This window comes from Rhipicephalus microplus, chromosome 7 (genome assembly GCF_043290135.1).
Source record: "Rhipicephalus microplus isolate Deutch F79 chromosome 7, USDA_Rmic, whole genome shotgun sequence".
In the NCBI taxonomy this organism is placed as follows: Eukaryota; Metazoa; Arthropoda; class Arachnida; order Ixodida; family Ixodidae; genus Rhipicephalus; species Rhipicephalus microplus.
Genome location: NC_134706.1, coordinates 148,803,727 through 148,826,339, shown reverse-complemented (window position 1 = coordinate 148,826,339; position 22,613 = coordinate 148,803,727). Strand labels below are relative to the sequence as shown.

At 45.0% G+C, this 22,613-nt stretch overlaps 1 protein-coding gene across 1 annotated transcript in view; it reads left to right on the top strand.

Annotated features, from left to right (window-relative positions):
• The window catches only part of LOC142767903 (uncharacterized), a 234,809-nt gene that overhangs the window by 25,476 nt on the left and 186,720 nt on the right, over positions 1–22,613 (top strand). The window contains exon 4 of the mRNA XM_075870146.1: positions 15,580–15,731. Coding sequence (XP_075726261.1) covers positions 15,580–15,731 — 152 coding nt within the window. The remainder of the gene's footprint in view (positions 1–15,579; positions 15,732–22,613) is intronic.

The following is a 22,613-nucleotide window of genomic DNA, read 5'->3' as shown; positions in this document are numbered from 1 at the left end:
TTAACATTTTTATTTGAGCCACGTATAATGCACAGTCACAAAATATGTGAGCTATTGTTTCGCGCACTTGGCAGCGTTCACAATTCGGGCTGTCGGCACGGCTGATTAGGTGGGCGTAGTGGCGAGTGAAGGCGACGCACAGGAGAATTCGGTGCAATATATTAACGTGTCTTCGGCTGATTCTATCTGGAAAACGAAAAGTCATACCGGAGTCTGTTTCCCGCAGGCCCTTGTTCCGGTGATCTGGTAGCGACCAGTAAGTGGCAGCGCATTCACGCATGAGTGATCTCAGCAATCTGTTGACGTCACTTCGCGAGTACGGTACTCTGACGTACATAGGAGCGTTGTATATTGCCACTCTTCCTTCGCTATCGGCTGTTTTGTTGTCAACCAGGCCGCAGTGTCCAGAAATCCATTGGAGTGTAATCAAGTGACCACTCCTGTGTGTTAGGTCAAATGTTTGGACGATTCCTAACGCTAACTCGTAAAATTGGCCTCTTCTTGAGCAATAATGGATAGCTTGAAGCGCTGATTTTGAATCAGACAGAATCGTCCATTTACGCGGTGCTTGGTTGTTCACAAATTTTATGGCTTCTTGTATAGCAACAAGTTCTGCAGCTGTCGAAGATGACCGATGATCTAATTTGTACTGCCGGGAAATACTGAGTTGAGTTATCACGAAGGCTGCAGCTGAGGCGGATGAAGTTACGGATCCATCGGTGTAAATGTGCACAGAGTCACTCTATCGGTCATCTAAATGCGCCAAGGTGAGTTGCCTGAGGGCAATATAAGAAACACGCGACCTATACTAAATTCCGCGTATATCAAGGCACACCAGTGGTTTAGTCAATTTCCGTGGAGGCACTGCAGGAATTACAGCAGGTGCAAATCCTGAAGGGATCATGTGCCTATGCGTATCGAGGCATCGCGAATAGGTACAGCCTGGTAGGTCCACTTGTAGCGAAGACAACGGGTGGTGCGCATGTCGGGTTAGCAGACGAAGGTGCACTCGAAGAGGCTCACAGGACATGTAAACCTGTATAAGGTTGGTGTGTGACTCCTCTATAATGCCAGAGGTGGACGTGCCCCGTGGCAGGCCAAGGCATATTCTCAGTGCTCGTGCCTGAAGGCTCTCTAAAGTACGAAGGCACGTTGCCCGCATGCTGGAAAGTACAGGTGAGCTGTACGTTATATAGCCCACAAACAATGCCTTTGCAGAAGATTTTTCTCTAAAGGGCCCCATCTCAGTCCTGATATAACACGAACAACATACACAAAAATGATCAGTTTGTTTCGCAACACAGTCACATGCTTTGACCAGGACAGGTTGCGATCAATGACGACCCCTAAATAGCGGTGGTGCTTGACCACGAGAATCACTGCTCCGTGAGCGAATATTGGGTACCACGACATTGATTTCTTCGTAAATGCCAATGCAGCTGCTTTTGCTATTGAAAATTCCAGGCCCTGACGACGTAAGTACTTAGATGTTATTGACATGCCTTGTTGTAGCCTTGCTCGCAGTTGTGGTCACGTTGCTCCAGGTGCCCATATGCAATGTCGTCCACATACGCACTGATTCTGACAACGTCGGGAAGCTCACCTTCAAAGCCAATGAGTGCTATGTTAAATACCATGGGGCTCAGAACGGTGCCTTGCGGAACTCCATGGCTTACGAGGTGCCTGACCGGGTCACCGTCGGATGTCGACATAAAATTGGTACGTCCTCTGAGATAGCTCCCTATCCATGCGTGTAGTCGGCCACCTACGCCGATGTCTTCAAGTGCGTCAAGAATAGCCTCATCGAAGACGCTACCGTACGCGCCTTTTATATCTAAGAAAATGGCCCCTACCAATCTCCGACGTTGTCTTTCCTTTTCAACAGAAGAAACTAGATCTACAACATCGGCTATAGATGAACGGCGTATACGGAAGCCATTTATAAAATCTGGAGAGCCGACATTATTCCCCAGCAGCCATTCAAATCTTGCCAGCACCATGCGTTCCATCACCTTACCGATGCAACTGGCTAGGGCAATGGGTCTATAAGAAGACAACTCGTGTGAACACCTGCCTGGTTTCAGTAAGGCCACTATGCGGCTGCACTTCCAACTCTCTGGGACTGTCGCTGTTTTCCACGTGGAGCTGTAGAACGACAAGAGAACCTGCGTTGCTTCCTGGCTGAGGTGATATAGAGCCGAATAAGTAATTCCGTCAGGCCCTGGTGCGGACGACCTTCGGTACACAGAAATCGCAGCGTCAAGTTCGTGCATGTGAATGGTAAGCCGAGGCGATTGTCGCTGGATGGTCGTGAGGCTAAACACGAAGGTGATATCGATGGAAGGACATTGCTACGATTAAGTGGCAGTAATCTTCCGCAATCTCTACTTCAGATCGACCTTGCTTTAGAGCCAAAGATCGGAAAGGGAACAACTGATGAGTGGGCGTCTGAAGGCTTCGGACAGTTTGCCATATTCGAGTTAGGGGTTTTCTGGGATCAAGAGAGCTACAAAATACCCTCCACCGTTGCCTCTCGAGCTCATCGAGGTGTCGCAATACATGTCGTGGTGCTTGACATTCTGTAGATAGGTCAGATGGTGATTTCGTCCTTCTGTATTTTTTGTCTGCCCGGCGACGAATTGCCCGAAGGTATTCATATTGTGTGTCAAGTTGTGATCTTGGTAGCGACACATTCACAAGTTTCGTATGCGTTGTTAAGGCTAATGAAATTAGGCTTTCTATTTCAGATATAGATTGAATGTTCCCGCACTGAGCATTTACAGAAGCTTGGAATCCTGGCCAGTCTATGCTTTTCACAGCCAGGGGAGTCGAACGACGAAATCCTTTTAGCTGTATATATGTAGGGCGATGGTCACTCCCATGTGTTTCAACGTCTACGAACCAACAGGTGGTAGGCAAGAGTCTTCTGCTCACAAAACATACGTCTAGACAGCTGCTGTACGATGCACCATGGAGGTAAGTAGGTGAGCCATCGTTAATGGACATCAGGCCCTGATTGAGCACAAAATCGGCAATGTCCCTACCGTGGGTGTTTATTGAGGCAGAATCCACATGGGATGATGTGCATTAAAATCCCCAACTAATACATGCGGTACAGGGCAAACTTGGAGCACAGACAAGAGATAGGAACAGTCCACGTGGCTTCTAGGAGGAATGTATCCTCCAATGATTGATATTGAACGTGGCTTGTACTTTATAGATAGGCAAATATAGTCGTTAGAAGCATGAGAAGCCACGGCATGTCTGACGTACGTTAAATCTTTACGTACGCATATAATTACTTTGCTCGCATGTCGATGATCACGTGACCTAAAAGTGACGTATTCGGAAATACGAAACAACGACATAATATTCGGCTCACATATTACAACCAACGGAAATTTGTATTTAAACATCCGTTGTCGAAAGTAAGACAATCGGCCTCGCAAACCTCGTGCGTTCCACTACATTATAGCAGAGGTGCGCACATGTTCAACAAAGACATTCGCCATATTGTTTATGGAAGGGTTAGCAGTAGCGGTTCCAGCACGTTGACGATCTGCACTGCTGTTTTTCTCCTGGTGTGTGTAGCTCGTCGAGAATTCCACGAATAGATTTTAGTATATGCTTTAGCATAGTTTGGCTCTTCTCAGTATCTTGCCTATCATTTTCCGCCCTGTTTGAAGTTGCAGCCCAATGTGGTCTTTTTTATTGTTCCGGTCGGTAGCGAAGGACACTGAGTATCTGAAGCATCAGCGTGCAACGCAGGCGTTGGTCCACTTTCTGAATCCCTGGGACCTGGTGCGTAAAACATGGGTGTAGCGGCCTGATAATGCGCACGTGTATGTTCATCTGTTGCTGATGATGATTCATCACTCCTATGTCCACTATGCTTTCGCTGGTGCCTACGTTTTGGACGACGTCTGTGTCGGCGGATGGACGTGACAGCCTCTCTGTGAGTCGAGTTGTATCTGACCATCTTCCGCAGGACGCGAATTTCTTCTTTGATCTTCGGGCACTCCTTCGACGTTGCTTCATGTGCACCAGAGCAGTTTGGGCATTTTAATGGAACACCAGTATCGCAGTTTTCCAGCTTATGAGACCCGCCGCACCGCTGGCAAGTTGTCTCACTTTTGCACACTGCGCTGACGTGTCCCATCTTGGAGCACTTGTGACACTGCAAAGGCCGTTCCACGTAAGGGCGCACGGGATGTCTCACGTATCCGACCTTCACGCTAGGGGGCATAGTCTCAGAATCAAATACTAGTTTGATGCAGCGAGACTACCCATAGTAGTGTATGGTCACGATTCTGACTGTCGACGTCACAAGATTTTGCAGGTCAGCTTCTGTGATGTCGGCGTGGACGTCATTTATCACGCGAGTCGTTGTTCCTTTACCGTGAGCGAGAAACGCGCGAACTGAAATAGGCTCAGATCAATCACAGCAAACACGAATCGCAGAGACGCCATCAGTAAGAGCATTCTGCTGAGGATGTACCTTACAATCTTTATGAGCCATATAAGCTACTTCGCATTTGCGATAAAATGGTACCGCTCAGAGGAAGCCACAATCGATGAGCTAATAAAAAAGCTTCAAATGCATACTGGGCATTCTTGTTAACACTAGCACAGAAAAGCTCTCTGAACTATTATTGCACAACATCCTCACTGGGGTAATCAAAGAAGAAAGAATTTACGGCACAAACAGTACGTCTCTCGTCTTTTGAGGCAGGCAGAAGCATCCTCAAGTCCGCAGGACAGGCTCCCCCTGCTATCAATAAGAATGCCACCATGCTATCTCACGCCATTAGGGAGACCTTCCAGATAAGCGCTCTCCCGGGGAATTAGTACCCACATTATGTTGTGGCCAGGTGCCAGGAACGAGCCCGCTCCCTCATAAACTTCGCGCAAAAAAGCCTTGATATGTCTACTTACGTAGATGCGGTGCAGGATGGGCGGACACATTCTTTTTGTAGCTGCTGTAGCCGATCCACATGTAAAAATTCTGATGCAGCTTTGGTAACTCTTGTCACAGTTGCAGCGACCGAAGAAGCTGCCATCGTCCTAGCTATCAACGACCATTGCGGCCTTACATCTACACTGACTTCATATCAGCCATACATGCCTTTCCATACAGCTTCATCTGAAAAACGAAACCGGTGGCTATATTCCAAAAGGCCACCTGGTGCCCTCAACACTATCGTATGGTTGCTAGTACACACGGGAATCACTGTACACCGCAGCAAACCCAATTCTAAATAACTTGTTCATGATCAGGCGTGAGATCTGAACTTCCGCAAACAATCTGAGTGTCACGCGTATATATGCTGAGGACTGGTTCACTCGTCGGGCGTTGCAAAATTAACCATAGAGGCTGATGGTACGAAACGAAAACTATCACTTTATTACCATGACAATCACAAAAACGAAACAAAAACACAAATGCGCACACGTTGAAAAACACAGAAAAAGAGATGTCTTAATGACGCGCGTTTCAACGTCCGATTCCGTTGGCGTTCTTTAAGTCTCGCGCTTACAGTTGTGGCGTGGCCTCTGGTCCGCTGGGAGTCCTTCTCAGGCGTGATGACAAGCCATATCGATGCTCAACGGTGGCGATGATGTCGAAGACCCACAACAGGGGTAGCTCCAGTGGTTTTCGCCGAGGCAGGTGCTCGGGCGGGATACACTGCAGACGAGGGTCGGCGGTGGTTCCGGGGCTGCTCGCCGAGGTCGGTGCTCGGGCTGGAAACTGCAGCCCAGGATCAGCGGTGGTTCCGGGGCTGCTCGCCGAGGTCGGTGCTCGGGCGGGAAACTACAGCCCAGGATCCGCAGTTGCTCTGTGAGCTGCTTGCCGAGTCACGGGCTCGGGCAGGAAACTGCCGTCCAGGATCAGCGGTTGCTTCGCGCGCTGCTCGCCGAGTCAGGTGCTCGGGCGAGAGCCTGGAGCGAGACCCACTCCAAACTTCTGCATTCTTGGCCCCGCGAACGCCACGTCCCGGCTCTCACGTTCCTCAGTCGCCTCGCACCTTCTTCTTTTTTCCTCTTCTTCCTCATTCCAGCATGTTAAACTACCTATTCAATACAACTTCTTTCTCTTCCTCTTTTCTTCATCTTGTCATTCTTGACAATGGCCCCCAATTTTTGGAGTTTTCGCTCCAGGAAAACTGTCGTCCCCACTAACACCTTACACTTCACTTTACAAAATAACACGTCCCTGCACGACACAACACTTCCCTTCATGGCACATCACGGCACTTCCCTTTACCGCACAACACTTCGCTTCACGGCACACCACGTCACTGCACGGCATACCTAAATCCACGGTGGCACCACTAGACTTGCCTACACTAACACGCACATCCATCTTCGTGAGTCACAGTCACACTTCACTGTCACCCCCCCATCATTCATGAAACAATGATACTGGGTATGTGTCCGCACGGAGTTTCCTCTGTGGGACACTGGTCCTACAATGTCCACTGCGACTCTTTTAAAAAGTTGCTCAATAATAGGCGTAGTTCTGAAAGGTACCTTCAAGACCAAACATTTTGGTGTGCTTCTCTGACATGTGTCAAAAGATCGCACAAACCTTTGGATGTCGCTTTGCATGCACGTCCAAAAAACTCTTCAGTGACCCTGCTCGTTGTCTTACTTACTCCGTGATGGCCAGCCATAATAGTGTCATGTACCAAGTCTAGAACAGCCCTTCGTAAACTCACCGGCACTGCTAACTGTTTCTTTTCTCCTTCCTCATGGGTCTTGACTACTCTCTACAGCAACCCTGAAAGCTTCTCAAACTTGTGCACGACCCGACTCCTCTTACAATAGATCCATTTGCCCTGAATCTCAAAACACCGTCACAGCGTACTGTCTGCTTCCTGCATTCTCTCCATTTCTGCTGCAGTTATGTCCATGGATGCTACTGAGTTGTTCTCCTTGATGCCCTCCTTTTCACTCTTGTTCCTCGTAGCTTTTTCCATGGCATAGGCGGAATCTTCCCTGGTATGCTGATTAACACATCTCTCGTCATGTTTATACATAACCTTATGAGGTTGGAACTCCGTACCCTCAGCGCGCGTTGTAGTAGGCAATCTCCAGAGGGGATCCGGATCGTCAACTCCTCTGACCCTTGGCATATTACCGAGAATTACGTCATAAAGAGGGTCTTTGACACATCGGGCTTCAATCCAATCGCAGTAATACGGCGACAAAATCAGTACCCTAGCAACTGGCATCCGCCGTACTGTTCCATCAGCCAACCGAACCGGCTTTGCTGTACCCGTGATATCCGTTTCTGGCACCATGGATTCTCTTACAAGTACAATGTTGGAGCCCGTGTCTCGAAGTACTGAAACTTTACGTCCGTGCAACATCCCCACGACCACTGGCATAGCATCTTCGACTTCTCCCGCCTTGACAAATGCCGTAACAGAACTTGTCTTATCCTTGTCCTCCTGGTCACAATGTTTTTCCCTGTGAGCATCAGTAGAGTTCTCATCTGCAACCATGCAAGCCGTTTTATTACCTGACCGATCACGACAGGTTTCTGTTGTGTGCCCACGCTTTCCGTACAGGTCGCATTTCGACGATGAACTGTGAGTGCGACCCGCCGCACAATTTGCTGCTCTATGCTCAGTCTTGTCACAGAAATAGCATTTGATTGTACTGCGGGTTTGCTATTTCTCCTCCAAACCTTACTCAACTTGGGCTTTCCCTAGATTCTTTTGACCTTGAGCTTCCAAATAACGGTCGGCGTGTTCGGACACCTCAAACACCGTCTTCAAGTTCCGCTCCTTCAGGAATATTGCCACTCCCTTGTGACCGATGCCAGGAATTGTTCCGCAATCACGCTATCTCTTAGATCCTCGAATGATCTCTCTATGTTAGCCATCTTCAAACACCGATCGAAGTAATTGGAGATTCGTGCAGCGAACTGCTGGCTTGTCTCATTTTCCTGTGGTTTCGAGCTCCCGATTTTCTCTCGGAAACCCTCGGCAGTTAATCTGAAGCGTTGGAGCAGAGCCCTTTTGACCTTGTTGTAATCTAGCGCATCCGCTGCTGGCATCCGGCTAAAAACGGCCAATGCCTCTCCCGCAAGGCACATGCTCAATCCAGTCGCCCAATCACTCCTCTGCCAGCCTTGTTCTATCGCTATTCTCTCGAACCGCTGTATATAAGCGTCGAGGTCATTTCATTTCATTTCATTTATTTACTCTCAAGGCCGAAGCATTACAGAGAGGAGCGGGTATACATCGTACAGAAAATCAGGAAATACAGCAAATCAAAATTATATGCGCACAATGGCGATCTGAAAACCATAAAAGAAAAGAAAGACTGCGTGATGTGAAGAAGAGGCAGGGTGGTTGTAACAACAATGTTCAACATGGTTGCGTCTTTGAATGACACGCGCACACAAAAAACTAACAACAGAAAACACAGCGTGACTTAAGTGGCGAATTTACGCGAAATGGTTAGAGAGGGCATTTTTGAACAGAGTGAGGTCAGTGATAGCAGCGATAGGGGCGGGAAGGTGGTTCCACTCATTTGCAGTTTTCGGGATGAATGATTGAAAATATAAATTCGTGCGGGCGCTAGGAACGCCCACTTTAAACTGATGATCGTTGCGTGAGGAAACGTACGATGGGGGCTGGAAAAGAGTGTTGCTAAAAGACGGAATACAATGAAAGATCTTATGGAACAGGCAGAGGCGAGATATTTTACGCCGCAGTGAGAGAGTGGGTAAGTGAAGATTGGCTTTCATCGAGGTAACACTGGACGTGCGATGGTAGTTGGACATGACAAAACGTGCCGAGCGATTTTGAACCGCCTCGATGCTGTCAGCGAGGTAATTGGTATGTGGATCCCAGACTGATGACGCGTACTCGAGTTTGGGTCGGACTAATGTTTGATAAAGCAGAAGTTTAAGGTTAGTCGGAGCCAAAGAAAAGTTTCTGCGCAGATAACCTAACGTGCGATTCGCATTGTTTGTAATATAATCGACATGCGTGTTCCAAGAAAGATTGTTAGAAATATATACTCCTAGGTACTTGTAGGACGAAACCAGATCGAGATTGCTGTGGTTAAGTGTGTAGTCGCACGGTACATTATGAGAAATACAACGGGAAATTCGCATAGCCTTGCATTTAGTAACGTTTAGCTTCATTAACCATGCGTCGCACCATGATGAAATGTGATCCAGGTCTGTTTGAAGGGCAAGATTATCTGCGATAGTCCGGATTTCACGGTAAATTACACAGTCATCGGCAAATAGTTTGATGGATGATGAGATGTCTTTAGGTAAGTCGTTGATGTAGATAAGAAATAGTAGGGGACCAAGAACTGAACCTTGCGGAACGCCGGACGTTACGGGGCTAGTCGGGGAACAATGGTCGTTAGCAGTTACAAACTGGGTGCGGTTAGATAAGAAACATTCAATCCACTTTAAGACGTTAGCATCAATATTTAGCGCGTTTAGTTTCAGAAGAAGTAACTTGTGGCAGACGGTATCAAAGGCTTTTGAAAAATCTATGAAGACACAATCAACAGTAGATGAACGATCAGCAGCAGAGAATAAATCGTTAGTGAAGGCCAGAAGCTGTGTCTCACATGAATAATATTTCCTAAACCCGTGTTGGTGAATGCTAAAGAAGGCGTTACTTTCAAGATAACTCACGACGTCATCTCGCCTTTTGTCAAAAAGTGCGATTAACTTACGCGGACTCACTTTTGGTGGCTGGGGTACCATCTCTGACCTATCTGGTACTTCCACACTAGTGCTTGTGCGCAACTGCATTTTCTTTTCAGTGAGCTCTTTTTCCAACATTAAGTTTTTATAAGTTCGCTCGTCTGCGGCTTTCGCTCGCTCTTCATCTTCTTTCGCGGCCTCTCGTGCCTCTGAACGCTCTTCGCGTAATCTTTTCCGTTCCTCATGATAGAGCGTCATCATAGCCTCAGCCGATAATCCCGCAGCACTACCGGCTGCCATCAAGCGTTCCAGATCCATCTCACGGCTCCCGACAGATCTAGGCGTGTGACAAAGTTACATGGATCCTGGCAGGCTCGCCATTGTCACGTGTATATATGCTGGGGCCTGGTTCGCTCATCGGGCGTTGCAAAATGAACCATAGAGGCTGATGGTACGAAACGAAAACTATCACTTCATTACCAAGACAATCACAAAAACGAAACAACAGAAATGCGCACATGTTGAAAAACACAGAAAATGACATGTCTTAATGACGTGCGTTTCAACGTCCGATTCAGTTGGCGTTCTCTAAGTCTTGCGCTTACAGTTGTGGCGTGGCCTCTGGTCCGCTGGGAGTCCCTCTCAGGCGCGATGACACGCCATATTGATGCTCAATGGTGGCGACGATGTTGAAGACCCACTACAACGGTAGCTCCAGTGGTTTCTCACCGAGGCAGGTGCTCGTGCGAGATACACTGCAGACCAGGGTCGGCTGTGGTTCCGGGACTGCTCGCTGAGGTTGGGGCTAGGGTGCGAAACTGCAGCCCAAGATCGGCGGTGGTTCCGGGGCTGCTCGCCGAGGTCGGTGCTCGGGCGGGAAACTGCAGCCCAGGATCCGCAGTTGCTCTGTGACCTGCTCACCGAGTCAGGTGCTCAGGCGGGAAACTGCCGTCCAGGATTAGCGGTTGCTCCGTGAGCTGCTCGCCGAGTCAGGTGGTCGGTCGAGGGTCTGGAGCGAGACCCAGTCGGAACTTCCGCAGCGCTTGGCCCATCGAACGCCACGTCCCGGTTCTCACGTTCCTCACTCGCCTCGCGCCCTCTTCTTTTATTCTCTTCTTTTTCTTCATTCTAGCATGTTAAATTACCTATTCAATACAACTTCTTTCTCTTCCTCTTTTCTGCATCTTGTCACTCTTGACACTGAGTGAGGAGCATAACTCCGACCCATTACTCTCTTTTCACAAAACAGTTAATCACTATCAGCTTGCACGCAGAGAATTCCCGCCGCCGCATCCAAACCTGACTATACCTGAATCTTCCAACTTGAGAAATTTACAAGTGGGAGCTTTCCTGTCGAGAGGAAGCTTCACTCGCGTCGCTCCGGACACAATCCACACTGCCGTAAGAGCCATGAAGAGTACTGCTCGTTAGTTAATATGCTCTTGCAATATTTGGTGTTATACAATGTTTTTTTAAACAATAAGACTGAGATGAAGCTTTTTGAAGTGGTGATCTTTCTAAAAAACTAAGGGCTGTTCAAAGGGCCCGCGAACGGGCGGAGGACCATGGTCGTCTGGCCCAGGCGTGGGCACGGCCGGCAACTACGGATATGTAGTACTTTTAGACTCAAATAAAGTTTGTTGAGTGACTGACGTATTCATAACAGCAGTGGCAATACTAGTATTTTACAAGGTAACAGATATTAGGATACCAAGCAAATAAATGACGATGCGAAAATTAAATATATGTCATTTGAAACGCGAACTGTGAAAAATATATCTATCTATATAAATAACACGAAAAGAGAGAAAAAAAGAATAGACTTAAGGGAGAATGACATGGCGACAAAGAACAGTTAGGTAGAGGAATGAATTCCGCATAACAAAACAATTTCATATCACTGCGAAATTTATGTGTTTTTTAAATTTTTATTAGAAATGTCACTGCATTCCATAACGTTATGGCCACAAAGTGAAACGTGTGTTTCCCACAATTAGTATGCACTTTGGACAGAATGAAGTTGTGCTGCGCGCAACGACTTGGGTTTTGTATTTTTAGTAAAGACGATGAAGAATTTTGTCATAATGAAATATTTTCAGCTCTCCAAAATAGTAAAGAAAACGAGAAGAGATTTTTATTTTCGAATGTAGCCCTACTCTGTGCACTTAAATCGGACATGGCGGCAACGTGTATCTCGCAACTTCGGGATTGTAAAAACAAGAAACCCTAGAAAAAAACTGCAATGAGCGCTCAAATATACTTGTCAATTTGGAAGACTCATAAAATCGTGTTTTGTAAGAATGAGGTTCAACTGTACTTTAGGTTAGGGGTACATAGCTTTGCTTTATAACACAAGAACACTGAAACTGGGCCAGATAGCGACACGACTGAAACAAATCCACATCTGCTTTATTGAATGACTAAGTATTTTCTTTGTGGATATTTTCTATTTCTGTTCAGTTAAACTAGCAACTGATTGAGGAAGTAAGTTTCACTATAGGTGTTGTTGTCCCTAACTGTCAAGAATACACGGCTTATTGCCTTACACATTCAAACCAACAATTCATTGTTCAAAACTAAGACAGCATACGATTGCGTCGTTTCTGGATTTGAAAAGCAAAGTAACGAGATTGAAATATACAAGGGTGACAACATCGAAACTTGCATTTTCTTCTAGCAACTGTTTAGCATTTTATGCGGGTTGACTGAGCGTGATTATTCAAATAACCTGGTTTTGATTTATTTATAGTGATTTTTGGTAGGTACCCTATTGAAAAAACGTCTACCATAGGAATGGTGGATTCCACCATGCACCATTTTGGTGGATTGTGGTGTTCAAAATGTTGGTGGCACAGGGTGTATGGTGGCATATGGTGGAGCAGATGGTAGATGGCGTGCTGCAGCCGGCAATGCCGGAGCGCGAAGCAGCGTCAGAACCACCGTGACGAGCCACCACTAAGAAAATAAATATAATTGTATAAAAACGATGTGTAAAGCGCCGCTAAAAAATTAAAGTGCGACAGCACAAAATCCAACCTGCCAACTTCGAATTCTTAACTGAGCACACTAACCACTGCACCACGTCGCTAAATGGCATGCTTGCTGTTTAAGTAGTCAACTCACAAACTTACTGTTTAAATTCAGTTCTGATTGTCACTTACCCGAGATGGACGGGATCTGTAGCTGCTCCTAAAATTTGAACATTTGATAAACACGAACAACTGCTGCCTATAACAGTTGCCTCTGCGATAATGGCAACAGCGCTATGTTTTTGTTACAATTTACAACCGCAATAGAAATTAATACTCTGTGGACAGAGGAGAAGATAGAGTTTATCGGTGGTTACTGCCACGTTTATTATCCGTTCTTCGCTCCTTTCAAAGGACGATATCTTTTCAAGCTTTATGAAGCTTCTGTGCTTCTATACCTGTGGCACATACTAATCCGTGGGTGTTAGCCACACGTCTGGCTTAAAGGATTTGACAATGTATGCAGCAGGATTTTGACAATATTGATGTCATGACTAGCAACTGGTATTTGCGAAACCATCTCGCCCTCGCCTGGAGATTTTGGTTCGTCTCAATAAAGGAGGGGATCAAGAGATTCACCAGGTTTAGGCTGCTAGATTGATAGAAACGTAGATAGACGCCAAAACTCCCTGCAGTATGCGAAGAACTGCTTCGCATTTATTAGTGGTGCCTAAGAACCACGGTTGTAAAACAAACATCGTTTAGAGGTAATCGAGTTTAACGTTAGAAAACGGCTGAAGACAATCGCAGTTTGTCATAAACAATGTTCCACATTTTAGCACCTATTAGCTTCGTAATGATTGCCAAAGAAAGCTATTCAGTTTGGAGCCTCTCCTAGTGGTGGCTTTACTTTTTTCTACGATGTCATGCAGCTTTGTGCGCAAGGCATTGTCGAGTGTGGTCAATTTTTCCCGACAAATTTACTGCAGTTTCCCCCGGCTTTATATCTAACGACTTTAGCATGTTGACTCCTGCGTTACTACCCCTAATGAATACAAGAGCATTATGCAAAGTCGCAATACTCGAGGCTATGAACCTAAAGAAAAAGTGCAGAAACTCTGCGACTCAACTTCGAATACTTTAACACCTAAAGCAAGCCATTTCACACGATATGCGGTCTAATTGCTTACAAATAAATAGACAAGCTTGTGCGAGCGGACCCGTTCTCATCACGCACGTTAATCATGACAAAAGCCGCTTGAAAGGCTGAGAGGTTCTACGTTAAAGATTTTGCTTGTTCGTTGTTAAGCTCCTTAGTTCATCAGGGGCATTGATTAGTATTTGAAAGAGAACTGTAGTATAGGTTGCCGTAACACTTACACTTGCCAAAGGCCTCTTCACCCCTTGCATCTAAGCTTACGGACGAGTACGACAAACACCGAGCTAAAAACTTTAACTGTTCGAACCGATAACTTACAAAAAATAAACGTGAATATACATGCACACAGTTTCTTCGGACTGTCTTAGAAGTTACCTGACAAATTTCTATACGAAGTTGACTCAAGACTAGCATGTTCATTATTGTACACGAAACTTTTTTTTAAAAAGAGACGTAAGCTCACTCCACATACGATAGGCTTGCGCTACGGCGCGTTTCCACTCCCTACTTGCTTTCAAAAAACTGTTCTTTGGTCATAAAATTCCTGTTTAAAGGAAGCAAGAATGCGGAAATATGCGAAAGTAACAGCTCTCCAAAATAGTAAAGAAAACGAGAAGAGATTTTTATTTTCGAATGTAGCCCTACTCTGTGCACTTAAATCGGACATGGCGGCAACGTGTATCTCGCAACTTCGGGATTGTAAAAACAAGAAACCCTAGAAAAAAACTGCAATGAGCGCTCAAATATACTTGTCAATTTGGAAGACTCATAAAATCGTGTTTTGTAAGAATGAGGTTCAACTGTACTATAGGTTAGGGGTACATAGCTTTGCTTTATAACACAAGAACACTGAAACTGGGCCAGATAGCGACACGACTGAAACAAATCCACATCTGCTTTATTGAATGACTAAGTATTTTCTTTGTGGATATTTTCTATTTCTGTTCAGTTAAACTAGCAACTGATTGAGGAAGTAAGTTTCACTATAGGTGTTGTTGTCCCTAACTGTCAAGAATACACGGCTTATTGCCTTACACATTCAAACCAACAATTCATTGTTCAAAACTAAGACAGCATACCATTGCGTCGTTTCTGGATTATGCACATGTTGTGCCTCACCATACAAAGTAATCTGGTCAGTCAGTGCATGACTTAAGGAGATGTTAAACAGGCTGGCGCACTGAGTCGTGCAAAGCAACATGACAGGAACTTCGAAACGGAACTATGGCGTGTGCGCTGTCTATTGACTCATTAGAAGGTACCGCACACTTTGCAATCACTGTACTTGCAGGGCCTTACGTTCAAGCGATTGAGATCACATAAACCACTTTACTGTTTGAAGTGGTCGCATTTTTCTTGTCAGCTTCTTGTAAAATTAGCTGAATCAAATTTTAGATAGGCTACCTCTTTTCATCACTTCCTTTAACATTTCGATTGAATGCCGTCGCTTTCATTCACTCTCGCTTGCAATGATAAAAAAATTCTTTCGGCAATTGGCCCAGTAAAAGTATGAATAAAATATTGAATGCTCCGAAAGACAGAATGCGCTCTAGGTAAAGCGTCATTACAGAGTGTTTCTGTTACATTGTTTATAGCTGCATTAGGTAAATGTCATAAATTACTGTCGCGGAAACCAAGAAAGCATCAACCAGTTTTTTTAAACTATTGGACCAATTTCATTTTTATCTTCGTTATTCAACGTAATCTGCGCCGAAATACTTTTTCTGTACTGAGAAGATTTCCCCTTACATATTTCTCTCTTACAGTTTCTGAAGAACAATGAACCTCTTCACTTACAAATGATGAGTCATGAGGAGTGGTTTAAAAATCCTTGCGAGTGCCTGAGGTCCACTTTTTTGGCTGCACATATAAATAGTTCTGAGCGCACATTGGACTGTTACAAATATCTGACAATTACGTACGTATGATTAATTTTTGTATGTTACAGAACTAATCAAACGACGCGAATACGAGTGGAACAAATTCATTCAAGTTCACGTACTACGGAAATCGATGTTATGAAATCGATATCATGAAGGGGGATTGTTGACCGGTGTAATCACTCTGTTGTAAGAACCGCTACGAAATGGCTCAAATTATATGATGATGATGATAATGTGTCATGCTTTATGGAGCCTGTGGTCCAAGAGCGGCCTTCATGAGACAAGGGATGGGAACACTGTTTATGATAGGTGGCTGTATAAGGGCCTTGAAGTTCCACGCACTGTGGCGAGTAAAGCATAGAGGTGTTAAAAATATGGCAATGTTGTGAAAACTGTCTAGGCAAAATGGGTGGCGAAGAATCGTGATAAGAAAACTAGGGTGATAATTGGCATTAGCACAAATGCCTCTTGAATGCCCTCGTATACAAGGGTCTGGAGGCATGTGCTGTGTTTTTTGTAACAACCGCCACGACGACCTCTCTTCAGAGGTCGTGCTACAGATTCTCTGGGTAAATCGCTTGAAATTATTGTGCCTGTTTTAAAAATGACATCAATGACTCGAGTTTAAAAGTGCTTTCCTACCAATGAACATTGCAGAGTGTGGCGGTATTCTTTGTTGTTAAGGTAATGAGAAGAGTTTTTTTCTAATGGTTTTTAACTTCTTACATTCAATTGAAATGTGAAGCACAGTTTGTGCTTCAACACATCTCTCACACAATGGTGGATTGCCACCAGACAAAAAGTTGAGCGTGTCAAGTATGTGTATCCTATCCTCAGCATTGTTAGTGTAACTTGCATGCGGCTTGACTTAGATACTGCCGGTCACTGACCGAGTTGTGGCTTGATAACATGCACTTTATTTCGTGTGTGTGTATTTCATGTTGACTGCCGAAGGTCTCTGAGGTTTTGCTTGTAGAGAGGTTTCAGATTGTGTGCAAGGCTCGCCTTTGCTGTATTGGCATTGGTTGGCTTGGCGGATGAAGCCAAGTGGTCTCCCAAGTGGGTAGAGAGATACAAGGACAAATTTTTTGTGTTTTTTATGTTTTGAGGGCTTTTATCACGCTTAGAGAATCTCTGTAGATTACTGCACTTTGTAGTTTTATTTGTTTATTGTGTTTAACAGCCGCAAGTATCGCATAAACTCCTGCAGTAAAGATGCTTGTATTAACATGAAGGGTAGCGGCGTCTGAAAAGATGGGCCGACTGCAACGTAGGAGGCAGTTCGTCTTTGAGGCATCTGTGTAGCATTCGGGACAACTGCATTTGTGTTGGATTTCATGAAAGTGTGTGCGGATGTCTGCAATAAGCGCATGTTCTGTACCTTCCACAAAAGATATGTCGCAGTCTATAAGCTGCCACTGCCACGGTGGAAGGTATGCAGCAGGAGCCATCAAACAGTGTTCTAGAAGTAACGCATCTGTTACCTCTGCGAGGTTTCTGACACGCAGTGAGTAGGGCTGCCTGAACGAAGGACGGCTGTGGAACAGGGAAGAACAAGACCGATCATTGATTGTGAAATGAGAGGGGTGTCGTTTGTATACGTTCACTTTTAGGTAGTACACAAAAGATATTTAACATTTCTGCGAGGGGAGTGACCACTCATTCGATTCCGTATACAGGCTTCGCACAGGGCATGTGTGAAAAGCGTCCGTAGAGAGCCGAATGCCCAAATAGTGTATGAGGTTCAGCAGCTTCAGAGCACTTTGAGTATCAGACTTATATACAACGGCTCCATAGTCTAAGCGGGTGCGAATGAGGCATCTCTACAAATTCATGAGACAATTTCTGTCACTACCCCACGTAGTACATGACAAAACATTTAGAACTATCATGGCTTTTACACATTTAGTTGTCAAATACTAGATGTGCGGTATGAAGGTTAACTTATGTCCAAGATGAGGTCTAAGAACTTATGCTCGACATTACCAGCCAGACGTTGACCATTCAGTTCAATGACTGGTTCTGAGTGCACGCCTCTCTTTAAGTAGAACAAGACACACGTGCTTGTTTAACCTAGATGAATCTGCCGCTGCATGACATAAAGCCGAGCTAGACGTCATATGCATATGTACAATAGAACACATTGCGGGGGATAGACAAGTGCAAAGAATTCATTTTGATAATAAAAAGTGTGCAACTAAGTACAGTGCCTTGCGGTACTCCCGTTCTTGGAAAAATGTTTGCGAGATAACAATGCCCACTCAGACACAGAATGTCCGATTGGAGAAGTAACTCTTCATTATGGAAAGCATTCTACCGTGCACACCCTGGTGAGACAAGTCTCTTAATATGACAAAACGCCATGTTGTGTCGTAAGCCTTCTCGATATCGAGTAACACAGAGAGAAAGTATTGTTTGTGGACAAAAGTATCTCGGATCTCTGCCTCCATACGCATGCATGCTCGGTGGTAGATCTACCTTCTCGAAACTTACACTGGAATCAGTCGAGTACATTGTTTGTTTCAAGAAAATGTAAAAGTCGGCAGTTTGTCATATTTTCAAAAAAGTTCACAGAGGCAGCTTGTAAGTGCATTGTGCCTGTAATTAGAAATTTAGGAAGGGTCCTTGCACTGTTTCAAAATGGGAATAGCAGCAGCCTTTTTCCAGGTAGCAGGGATGGTGCCAGAAAGCCAGATAGCATTGCATACGTAAAGTTTTTTTTTGTTTTGAGGGGCAGGTTTTTCAACAGTTATTACATTACACGGTTGTAGCCTGAGGCAGAAATACTGCAGGAGTGTAGTGATGTTTGTAGCTCGGCAAAGTAGAAAGGTTAGTTGTATGGCTGGTATTTTGTACACTTGTGTTCCAGTTTCTGCTTTTCTATTTTTGCTTTATACGTTGGGAAAGCTTCAGTAATTGTGGCGAACTAGAGACCTGCTTGTAGTGGGTACCGAGGAAGTTCACCTGTACTTCAATGCTGTTGGCTGTCACCTTGTGTGTTTACGAGTGGCAGCGAGTGTACCCTTCTTCCTGCTAGCATACCGAACATGTTCCGGAATTTAGTGCCTTGAACTTTATTTTAATAAAGCGTTTAGGTCTTCAGCTGTGGCGATTTGCGAAGCAACCTCCATGCATTAATCTGCTCCTTTCGTGCATTACGACACTGAGTGTTCCACCATGGGAAGCGCCGCTTGCCGGGCAGTCGAGATGTTTGCGGGATGCACTTGGCTGCTGCGTCAATAAGAAATGATGTGAAGTAGTGCACAGCTTCATCAATGCTTAACCCGCATATGTCAGTCCAACTAAAATTAGAAATCTTATGAAACTCTTCCCAGTGAGCTTTGTTTCTTAGCTATTTGGGAAGATGTGAAAGACATTCGTATGCTGTTGGTGCCCTCAAAACGACAGAAAAATGGCCACTTCCGCAGAGAATATTTAAAATTTTCCGTAGGAGTAATGGAAAAGTAGGAGATGTGATACCCAGGTCTATGGAGGAGTAAGTTTTGTTGGCAAGCTTGGTTATAGTATGTTGCCTTTTTCCTATTCAACTGAGAGACACCGGAATAGAAAAGGAACTGCTCAGTGAGACGACCTTGTATGTTGCAGCGAGTCACCTCACAGACCGCTATTGCATTCATGTCCCATAAGTTCAGATGAGTTCAGTTAGCTCATCTATCAAGTACTGTAATTCTCGTTTTTATAAACGGTGTTGTGAAGGTATGTACAGGGAGCAGATGGTGAAGAGTTTGTTGAAAAGAACTGCTCGTACAGCCATTGCCTGTTGGGTTCTTTTTAGTGGTAACTGTGTGCATGGTACTCTTCGTTTAACAATAATGGCTACACCGCCAGATAACGCCCCAGCAAGATGTCTGTCCTTTCTTAATAAGGCATACTGACGCAAAAAATTGTTTTTTTTTATTTCGAGTGTGTTTTGAGTACACACAGCCGTTTTAGCGAATGTTTGTATCAGAGCTCTTGGAAATCGTCGAAATTTCTAAGCAGTCCTCTGACGTTCCAATGTACTATTTGCGTTGCCATATTGGGGGTAATGTAGTGCTGTGCGTACAGCATGGGTGTGACTGCTCTTTAAACTGGTTGTTAAGACTCAAGTAACAGGACCGTCATTCGGCCCCATTATCGACTTTTTATTTCTCTTACCACGCTCCAGGAAGCTACGCCAATCTTACGGCACCAGGGGTACGTGGTGTACATTGCTTTCTCAGAGGCACTGCGTGCCCGCATTTGCGAGCTGGTGTTTCGAGCTTGGGGCATCGCCTGGTGAGACGAGGGTTTATATCGGTCGACCCTGGGGTCACCTTCACCTTGGGAGGCACAACCGTGGGTCCCATTGGGCCAGAGGTCGAGGGAACTTCCTTAGCTGCTGAGCTACCCTGGCTGCTGCAAGAGCTTGCAGTGGCCACTGGGGTGACCGTGGGGACGAGTGGCAGGGCAGCCTTAGCTCTTGCCACCATAGGAGGGAGCGGCATTGGCAACCGCTTGGGCACACTGTGCCTGGCATGGGCAGTTGCCTCAAGCCACCGTAGTGCTGCCCCTGTTGCACTACGTCTGCGAACAATGGTTTATTGTGAAAAATTGAGATACCTGTTGTCGGTGTTCTCGAATAGTTAGGTTTTGCGTGACTTTATTTGTTAATATTTTCTTTTTTTTTTCCACATTATACACGTTGGAGAGTATCCGGGATGGACAACATCGCAGTTTGCGCAGTGGGCCCTATCCTCCAACTACAATCATCTGTGACGTGTCTTGCTGTGACGAGCTTTGCACAGATACACAGGCTGTGGCAACTCTGAGAGCTGTAACCGAAACGCTGACATTTAAAGCAACGCGATAGGTTTGGGATATAAGGTCTCACATTGAACCTAAGTATCCTATTTCGAGATATTCAGGAAGGCTACTGGGGCAAAATGTCATGATTACACGTTTTGTTAGAACTTCCGTCTTATCACGCCTCAATTTGATTCTTTGTACTTATGCCACCTGCTGGTCCTTCCAACCCTCGAGGAGCTCACATTCAGTCAGGCCAAGCAAGTCCTGATCGGACAGAACGCCTCGGGAATTGTTGAGGGAACTGTGCGCTGTATTTAAATAATGAATGTTTACAAAAAATTTTCGTTTCGAGAGGTTTCGTATTGGGCTTGACTTTCGACTTCGAGGAGGAGATAGCCACTTGCTATTCTTGTTGCCTGGTAACCTGGACTAAGTGCCGTGGTGAGGCATTCGGAGACAACAAAAGGCGAGAATGTTCTGACATTCTTTTCAGCAGTTTCGCAGTGAATTACATGGTAGCGGGGGAAAGTTTCTTTTGGTTTTTTGAAATAACTGGAAAGGTCTTCGGTGCGACCTCTCTTCGAGAGAGGACAATCGCGCTGTAAAGGAAGAGAAGTAATATCGATAAAATAAGTGTATATTTGGCAGGCATGCCAGCCGCCCACCATAGAGCCCAACACAGAGACATGACAGGTCCTAAAAAATTGTGACACATGTCAACGTCCGGTGTACACAACCGCTATAATCAAATATATTGTGCCCAAGACACAGCAGATACACAAGATAAACCCTTGTCACCATGAAAAATTGGAACTAAAAAGAACGGAGAGGTAGACAGAAAAGATAAAACAGTGAGAGGTAATTACGAAGTTGTCGGGAGGAGAGAAAGGAAAAGGCGACTTCCGATTTCCCCTGGGTGGGTCCGCCAGGCGTCTATGCAAAACAGGGGCCAAAGATTTGTATTCCCTCTGCCGGGGGGCTTTAAACATCCAATCAACTGGGGTCGACTCTACTCCTAGGATCTCTTTTTCCCTGGACAGGGGCTAAGCCACGCACAATGCTCAAATTATATGTACAAATGCTATACACATAATTATGAATGTTAAGCACTCGCGTGTGCTTTGCATAGCCTAATGTGGGCGATTCCTTAACGCAGCTAACAGCAACATGCATACTACCTGCAGCAGAGGTGACAAGCTGCAGTGTAGCCCTCGTGATTGTGAATATAGCAGTCAGAGTTAGTGCTACGTAGTTCAACTTCAATGAATGACTTTTTACTACAATTCACATGATGACTCTTTCATTGTAAAACATATGTAATATTCAAAATTGATGTGCTGCACTGCAACCACTACTGACGTTTCAACAGAAATCCATTTTTGAATGATCTTGTTTCAAAAGCAGTTCTGAGACTTATCGTGGCTCTGTGCATAAAACTTCGTTTTGCACCCAGAATGATTGGATTTGTACCCAGCAGGGAGCATAAGATTTATTCTTTTGCTGTTTTGGTTGTTCCTCTGTAGATATGAAACTTTCAAACACATGTGGCATTACCATGGCACTAGGTATCTGGATACATACCAAGCATGTCTGTAACAAAGAGCTTGACGGTATTTTCACATTATAGATGTATTTCCATACAGCTATTACCACCAAATTATCCTACATGGCCTACTCTGTCGTGCTAAATTTGGTCTACCTGAAGGAGAGAAAGTGGCGCCAGAGCACCCAGATATAGAAATACAGACATACAGAAAAACAGAGAGACAGACAGACGGGCAGATGAATATATAGTTAGATAGATAGATAGATAGATAGATGGATAGATAGATAGATAGATAGATATATAGATAGATAGATAGATAGATAGATAGATAGATAGATAGATAGATAGATAGATAGATAGATAGATAGATAGAAGGGGGAGCGGATGGATGGAATCAAGTTGTCTGTAGTGCGTAAAGAAGTCTTTTGGATCTAAAACCAAAAACTGGGTGATGACCAAGTGAATTTCGTGAGTTATTTATTACATAAGCGCTTTGCCGAAGGGGTGTTCTCTCAAAGCGAATGCTTTAACATATTTGGGTGTTAGTGGCCGCCTTTTCACTATAAGGATAACAAAAAATACT